General features: G+C 44.4%; 1 protein-coding gene across 1 annotated transcript in view; it reads left to right on the top strand.

Annotated features, from left to right (window-relative positions):
- T265_15128 (hypothetical protein) overlaps positions 1–8,714 on the top strand; it is a gene marked incomplete at both ends in the record, with an annotated part of 33,143 nt that overhangs the window by 17,995 nt on the left and 6,434 nt on the right. The window contains 2 exons of the mRNA XM_009176709.1: positions 2,481–2,769; positions 8,330–8,670. Coding sequence (XP_009174973.1) covers positions 2,481–2,769; positions 8,330–8,670 — 630 coding nt within the window. The remainder of the gene's footprint in view (positions 1–2,480; positions 2,770–8,329; positions 8,671–8,714) is intronic.

Genomic DNA, 8,714 nt, shown 5'->3' with positions numbered 1-8,714 from the left:
TATATATATATATATATATCATCCGCGCCCAGTGGATTTGTGGTAAACTTGAACCGAAACTGTTGATCAGGTGGTAGTTGATTTGTTCGCGGAGCCCGGGGATTGGGTCGCAACGTTTCGTAGTCGGTGCGCCAACAGTCAGTAAACCCACCCGAGCTACCAATATTTATTCCGTCCTTAAAGGCTTAAAATGCTGACCAAAGTAAACGTAGGTTCTAACTTCAAAGGCAGAAAATCACAAAACAGAATCTTTCTACATTGAGTTGAAGAGGTGAGATCTGTCTAAAATATGTCACTGTTATAATGGTTTAGTGAACGCAAGGCATTGTTTTACCCTGTAGGATTGCATGAAAAAGCGGTTCCGATGATTTCGTAATGACTGAACCTAACTGTTATAGACCATATTTAAAACAATCCGTCATTCTGTGCTTGCACAACCGAACGCCACCTAAGAGCTGGCAGAAATGTGCAGAGCAATACGACATTTCGATCCTCTTTAACTTGTCCTTCCCGTTTAATTTGCTTCTTCTGTGTTCGCCTACTGTAATCTTCTAAAGGATTTTGAATCTTGGATATGGGATCATCGTACTGTGACTTGGATACTGTCCAGAGAGTATAGGGTCAGTTGGCATGCGAGAGCTAAATGCCCAACGTTTGCTAAACCCAAATGATCACAGAAACTTTGTTATGGCATTCCGTAAGCGAATTGGACCAAATGTGTTGTTTATTCTACGGTGTTTATGATCTTTTCGGTGGTTTAGTATCAGCGGAAATGCATGGTCCGTCCATACATAAAGCTCCTGCTAGACCAGTGTAGTTCGTCCGTAAAACAACTCAGTCACGTGAGTAATTAAACCCGCATTGGGGTTCATCTGTTCAACCACTGTTTTTACCGCCTTAACCTATGGCTCGTTGCACCCAGAACAACATCCGATTCCACCGTTCACCAGGAGACAAGCTCGAGCAAAGTGTCACTTGGTAAATATGTCAGAATAAACAACTAATTATTCATCTTTTCGTTGCAAACCAGTTTTCCCCATTGATTCCGATACCCCGCATTTAAATTGACTTTGGAAGCACTTCATAAGTACTACTTATCTATTTTCTGCCGAAAGTTCGTGTTTTGGACGTGTTTCTTTCGAGCAAATCAGTGCTTCTGGTCGTTTGACAATCGTCAAGGATACATCCATATTTTTGGTCATCTAACAGTCATTTCCCTAGTTAGACAGTATATTAGTGGGCTAAATGGTCAGTTAATAACCGACTTACTTCAAGGTCACCTTACACCCCGTAGTTCATGTTTGACTGTTTGACACGTATTTTGATGGAACGTCGGTATACATGTCATTTCACCATCGCTCTATGTGACAGCAGTAGTGTTACTGGGCTACTTGAGGGTGGGTAGCTAACCAGTAGGACCAAGTTATCGAATTGTCCTTTCCTGTGCGTCCAAATAAACATGTCTAGCTATTACAAGGAACGTGATTGAAGAACAAGTATGCAACAGCGACACATTGTAATATAACCAGTTTTTATCCGCCGTGGACTACCTTACCCCCTGTTTGATGCATTCATTGAACATCACTCTTTTGCGCAGACCAATTTGAAGGCGATGTTTGAGGCAACATTGGTAGTCTTCCTTCTCCATACACTGCTACAAATTGGCTAACCATGACTGTCCATTTACTGCCTATAAACGAGCAATCTTCATCTAAAGTGGGCGGACATTTTTGGCACCTGTTCAAGATTTGTCGCTCTATTGCAAAGGAAACCATCAATTATACATTTCAACGTTCCTAACTTATTTTCGATACGTAATCTTGAAATCGCTCTTCGTTGAGTGCCCGGTATTGATGCGAATACCTTTCGTGAAGCTCAGTGTAGTAGAGTAGCCTCCAGACACTTTACTTGGAAGCCTATAGGTTTTGTTGGTATTAGTTATCGTCGCCTAGTTCAGATACAGAAATTCGCAATGATCAATCCGCAAGCTGCTGAATAGGAAACGTGATAGTGTATCACACTGTACTTCTCCAGACTAGAACTTGACGACAGACCCCTTATCAGAGGTCTCTTTGTGTGACGCAGTCTTCTGTTAACGCAAAAAAAGCTAGTTTTTGAACTTGAGTAAACACTTCTGCACTCTACTACTGAAAGGAAGAGGCCTTCGCTACTGTACTTCTCCAGACTAGAACTTGACGACAGACCCCTTATCAGAGGTCTCTTTGTGTGACGCAGTCTTCTGTTAACGCAAAAAAAGCTAGTTTTTGAACTTGAGTAAACACTTCTGCACTCTACTACTGAAAGGAAGAAGGCCTTCGCTGCGGAGTTATTTATTCGGAAATGCAAAACGAAATTCTACGAACAACACATACTACTCGCGTGCCTCCCGATCAGTAGCATCACCGTGACACTACTACTCCACCTCTAAGCGAGAAAAATTCCACGGTCCCACTGTATCATTTCGGTTTTTTTCTCTTCAGGTGTCGAGATTTCTGCCAACCAACATGAACTGGACGATACAGCAATTTTCCAGCTTGAATATATCGGCGGGAAAGGTTTCAACTCGAATGATGCAATTGCCTCCTCAAACTCAGCTCCTCAGTCCCCGAGTGGTGATCCTGCACCCTTATCGACCGGGTCATCAGCGACAAATGGCATGACTCCTGGAATATTTTGTTTGGTCACGGGGTATTGGCGCCTCCGTGCACGAAGTGGGAAACTCTGGTTGATGGCACCTTCTGCCGGTGTGCAGAGTACCGGCTCAGACGGGTAAATGTTTTTTTTCGAATGTCATTCTTTTCTAGAGTAGACGGAAAAATTGGGCTTATTCTACATACTACGGATGGTCACCCTGTTAACTACCTAGCCACAGTAGCTCTTTGTATGGGGAAGTTACTTATTTATTTAATGAAACGAAATTTGTCTTCTGGTGAGCGTGGTCTTACCACTTTTCTCCCAATAATCAAGTAGCAACTGAAGGCCAGAATTGCATTTCTCGTGAAGTATGGTGGTGAACGCACTACGCAATAGCGGGGTTAACCGAAACATGCATGAGCAGTGTATCGGGAGCAGCCTTCACGCGAGTAAGCTGTCACATGAAGTGTAGAACGAAGAACGTTTCCTCCCTAAATCGCGAGTTTTCGGACCTGCTTAGCATGTCCCAGCAAAGCACTGTGTCCAGTGAGATGATCGTGGGTGACCGAAATTGTTGTTCGCTTGTTTTGTGTTGACCCATTCCAGAAAGTCGTATAGACCACTGACCATTTTATTTTATTTTTCTAAGCTAGTCACAACAAATGCAACATTTGGGTGTCGAACTGGATCGCATATGGATGTTATCTTACGCTCTCGGTATGCTATGCGTATCATTAACTGACGTCCCGGGGCATCATACCGGGCCATTCTCATTGAGTCTGACTATCCGTTATTCGTGTCCTGTTGGAAACCCAGAACCGTTAGTAGTATGATGCAGTGAATGAATAAGGCAAGCTCGCGACTGGCCCGTCATCAGGTTTAGTAAAAAAGGAAGCTTCGTACACCATTCAAATATCAGTAAGAACACCTTCCTCAGTAGCGGTGTTACTGTGAAATATAATTCTGCCTGCTGATTCGCCGGATAACAACGTCTTGGGTCACCGGATCCGTTAGGCGTTTGCATTCACACGTGTACGCCCTAGTTCTGACTACAAAGGCATTTATCAACCACCGTAGCCTTGTGTTGGTAGCAGGATTATGGCGCTACTGTCACCAGAGATCGTTAGGCTCACAGGCTTGGTGATGATCGCTGCAGGACTTTTGTGATGGGAGGATAGTTAAAGCCATCTTTTTCGCCCATATTTCCCTAGGCATTTTACACCTGGCTAACCATGGGCTTAGTGATCACGTCTAGGCTGTGTCTGGCGTTTTCTGTTTTTTTTTCAATCGCTTATAACGTTTTTTCCAGACAGTTTTCTTACGGTGAACTTCTACGGGGTAAAAGTGTTTTTCATGAAGCTTTTCGGAGCTCTTTTATAAGAACATTTCCACTGCGCAAAATACCGTGATTTTCCCACAAAGTCCGTACCATTTTCCATGGTTTATGCGTACTGATCGCGGATTTCGAAACTCTCGTGCATAAGCTCTTTGGTTTGGGACAAATCGAATTCCGAACATCCTGTTTGTTTCATTGCATCTGATCCACTATGATAAAATATTTGGCGGTCAACATTTAATCACGTGGAAAGTATTAGAACTGCGAAATTGGACTACTTGTGGCTTTGATCTTCCGATACTCGATGATGATATGACAGCTTGGCGCTAAATGTTCCTTGTTTGTTTTTAAGAACTGAGTTAACAGCTCAACAATCCATGAAACAGGGGGTGAGATGACTCAGTGGTTAGATCGCAAATTTACGGACTGGAAGATCCGTGGTTCGGACCCGACCTCTGCATCTCGACTTCTCCTGTCTAGGCTTGGGCAGTATCCCATCCCTCGTGCTCCCTTCTGGTGGGATAGCAGTTAGGCACCGAAAGGGTGCTACAGCTGAATGATTTTGATCGATGAGAACCGCCTAGTTGCATGGTTGTGTACGGTCTTTTTCAATAGCATTAAGGGACAAGACCGCTTGTCTTACCTTCAGGATTGTTCGTCTTTGAATTTCATTCACGACTGTGAATTTTTTATGGTAGCAAGCTATAGAGTTTATATTTACAGGAACCTGTTGTGCCTTATCTGAAAAATACATTAAAAATCCTCCACAGCGCTCATCCTTCTACACGGATCACTTCTGGCTGGTCCGATCGTATTTGCGATGTAACTGTTATTGTTGTTGACAAACCAATAAACGCTGTAAGGCTGTTCCATCCTGATTTGGAATTATCAGAAGTGCGCATCTCACGAAATTGAACGAGTTTCTAACCCGCCACCATCCGACCAGTGACTGAACACGGGCCGTTGGACACTAGTATGGACTAGAAATAGGACCGCTCATAATTCAATCATGAAAGCCTTATCACATGGCTCTTCGAGGGCAAATTCTCAGATAGAAGTTACACTATGGAACTATTCTTCCTCTGAGCTACTTATGCATCGCTGGTGTGTGAGGAAATTTGGTAACTACTGTTGAGTGGTTTCTCGCCTTCTTGGCTACAGCCGCCAGAACACACTATACCTACATCCACAGTTGTACCCTATCACTGTGGGGCTTGAAGAGTGTACGTATTTAGGATACGCTCTGTAGCGTCCGTCCTCTAGGGTGACCCGATTCGCTAGTGACTTCAGAGGTTTCACTCTTTCTGGAAGAAACCTACTCCTAACAAGAACTTGGGGAAAGAAACGAGTTTAATATTCCCCACTTTTACACTGCAAAAACGGATCTCTCTCTCAGCAAGAATTCCCCATTTAGGAAACTGGAGGGGACTAACCGAAATTTACTTTTGCTCTTCCGTGTCTGGAGGATCCCTCTTAATTAAACAGAAGTACACAGACATGGGCTAAGCAGCCTTGGAGTGGTTTTAATCGGTGACCTTGACCTCATTTTGTGCATGGGAAGAAGTTGAATGAACCAAGTCCGAGCAATGGGAAACAAGCCATAGCATAGTAGAAGACTTCCAGTTCATGATTAATCACAGCTCACATCAATTTGTATAACACTGAGGTGCTAAGATTAGATAATTGATGGCCTTTAAAGCGTTGTGGATGAATCTTTTGAATCAAGGGGTCGAAGCGAAATCCAGGTAATCGGTGAGGAATATTTGCAACTTTGCAGTTGACACAAAGGACAACAAGAAGCAACTCTGATCGTTTGTCCACTGTTGCACCAACGAATATGAAATTACTCCACAGGTGTATTTTCGAGGCACATTTTGCGGGAAAGCAGCCAATCTGTGCGGAGAATCCAGTGTTATGATGTTTCGCTTTAGTCTCGTGTGGTTTTGTAAGCTCACCTTCTGGTGTTTGGTCAGATGGCTGTTGCTTGTTTCGCCAAACTTGTCAGTTAGCTTGCCTACCTTCTAGTGACCTACCAGTGTGTGAATTGGAACTCAGAAATGACGACATGGTCTTATACCACACACCACTTATGGCAGACCAGTTTTTTTAGTGAGACCGCGACGATGGCACCTAGTGCAATCTACTCCAAACTGCCTACAACTCACAGCTCGATATATCCTGGCTACAAGGTGTAGACAGATACACGTTACGAAGACTTTCCTGCTTTGGTTCCTATCCTTTTCCACCTGTCAAGAGGGTCAGATTTCTGAAACTAAACCGAGGATGCCCGAGACCTACTTGGACTTTCAGATCCAACTCGACGATCGCCAGTTTAGGTTGCCGATTGTGTTGCAGTCAGAATTCAGTGAAGCTAACTTTACTGGTAGCTTTTTGATACTTTCTGCTTCTTACCTACGGGCACCCCGAGACTCGACTGGCTATAGCTCGCTTGGCCTCCAGTTTTTCGGTGACCAGAAATAGTGCAGCTGGAACCAACACGCATTTGGTGCGTGGTTTATAACTGATCAAAACCACACCTCATGGTTGCAGGTGAGCCAACCGACGCGGTAGATAAATTTGTTTACCTGGGCAGCTGTATAAGTTACGGTAGACTGGCTGGAGATGAGATCACTTCTCGGATCGGAAAGGCCAGGGCAGCTTTTGCTTACCTCCGACACCTGTGGCGCCAACGTGACGTGAGCTTGTTTTTCACAGGAAGAGTTTACACTGCGGTTTCTACTGCTTTATGGATCAGAGGCGTGGCCCCTACGTGCAGAGGACATACGGAAGATGTCCGTATCTGCTCATCGGTGTCTCCGAAGCAGTAGTCAGGTCTGATGGGAGTATCGGATTAGTAATGCCGAGGTACGCCAGATGGTCTTTGGAAGAAGGAGCTTCCCCGCGATAGATGAATCACTCACGCTTCGTAGGTTGCGCTGGTCGGGGCATGTACTCCGAATGCTAGAGGACCGTCTGCCTCACAGAGCTCTTTTCTCCTAGCCCTGTACTGAGTGGAAACGGCCGAGGGGTGGACAATGCATGACCTGGGAATGAATGGGGACCCCCGGGACTCAAATCACCAGTGGTTAAGGACATTGGCGGAAATGGCCCAATCGCGCAATCAGTGGTGGTCGTGCACCAAAGCTATCGCCTTCAATATGTAGCTACCCAATTTCTGAACAGGCTGAACATGCCTTCGCCTCGAAGGCTTGGTTGTGTGTTCCACTTTCTTGTTTTCCGGTGATCGAAACTATAGCAGCTGGAATCAGTGTGCCAATCGCACGGTTCATAGCTGATAAATTGAATTGAATTTATGGACTAAACTGAATCCTTATACACCCATGTGCATACCAACTTGATTTTGATGGGAAAATCCCCTATAACCCAGCTGAATATCTAATTTATGAAGAGTTTTCAGCGACCTTACGAGTATTATATTACGTCTAAACAATGAAGTTAACCCTGTTGGGTCTGTAGACAGCAAAGTATAATTAGGTAGGTTTGTCCTCACGTGAGGAATTTTTCGCTATGAAAATTCACCAAGTATTTTCGACTTTACTGGTGTGGTTTCAGTGACATCAGTACTCAGGTTCAGTTGCTGTTAGAATTGACCGTATAACTGTCTAAGCCGCCAATAAATTTAGATGGCAGATTTTCCCGCCTAATGAAAAATGATCTAAAAAACACCGCTCTTGGAGGACATTTTGGTCCCAATGCAGTACCAATGACTACCGTTTTCGTAATGTGTTAATTCCAGTTGGACAACTTATGAATGCAGTTCTTGTCAGTTTCTATCCAGATTGCCTGACTGGATGTCTGGAAGTGTAGGCATCTCGTAATGATTGTGGTACGCTATCACTAAGTCCCTCCCCTGTCTATATTTACTCTTTTCTCTACAAAAAGGCTTTCAAATAAATCATGGTTGTACGGCAGTTAAGCATCGGTCTTGAACATTGATGTCATGCTGTCGATGATGATGATGATGACTTGAGAGGATTGGGTTGCAACGCCTATCTTTTTCCTCTGTCTCTGACAGAATGCTCTCACTTGATTATGGTGTGACCTTGTTTGCTAGGATTAACAGCTTTGGTGTCAAATAGTTCGTTCGCTGACTGTATTGTGAAGCGCGGTACAGATAACCCTAGAAACTGGTTCGGTCTGTCCACTTGCAACCCACTGAGTACTGCTCTGCGTAATAACGAAATCTATCTGTCCCGGTTATCAAATCCAAAGTGATCCGAATAACTAACGAGTTTACTACTATCGTGTTTTTTGGAACGTTATCCGATTAGCGTCCCCATATCCCCTCCATTTGCACTACACTGGGTCTTCCGTCATCTTCCGTTCCCATAAAACTAGTGACAAATGCAGCTTGTTTGAAATTCTCACCCTTTCGGACGATGCCGGACGTGGCCATGTCGTGTTAAAGGCCAATACTCCAGGATCCGGCCAGTCGCTATCAGCGCGAAAGTTGGGTGCCATCTCGTCCAGTGGTCGAACTGTATGTGAAGTCCAGTCACCGGCTGAAACCGACCTATTTCGAGTTATTCTGGTCAACCGGCCCTCCATCGCACTCGTTTCGCTTCTGACTGGTGGATTTGTTTCTCGGGGGAAACAAACAACTTTGGATTGCTCCAGCGTGACGTATGAGAGGTTTCTGTTGCAACTGACCAAGAACAACACTTATCAGCTTTTTGCAAGTAGGTCCAAGTTCCAACATGTTGGTAGATTAGAGAGATCAGGT

This window comes from Opisthorchis viverrini (assembly GCF_000715545.1).
Source record: "Opisthorchis viverrini unplaced genomic scaffold opera_v5_355, whole genome shotgun sequence".
In the NCBI taxonomy this organism is placed as follows: Eukaryota; Metazoa; Platyhelminthes; class Trematoda; order Opisthorchiida; family Opisthorchiidae; genus Opisthorchis; species Opisthorchis viverrini.
The sequence above is the reverse complement of the archived record's forward strand: the minus strand, read 5'-3'. Positions and strand labels throughout refer to the sequence as shown.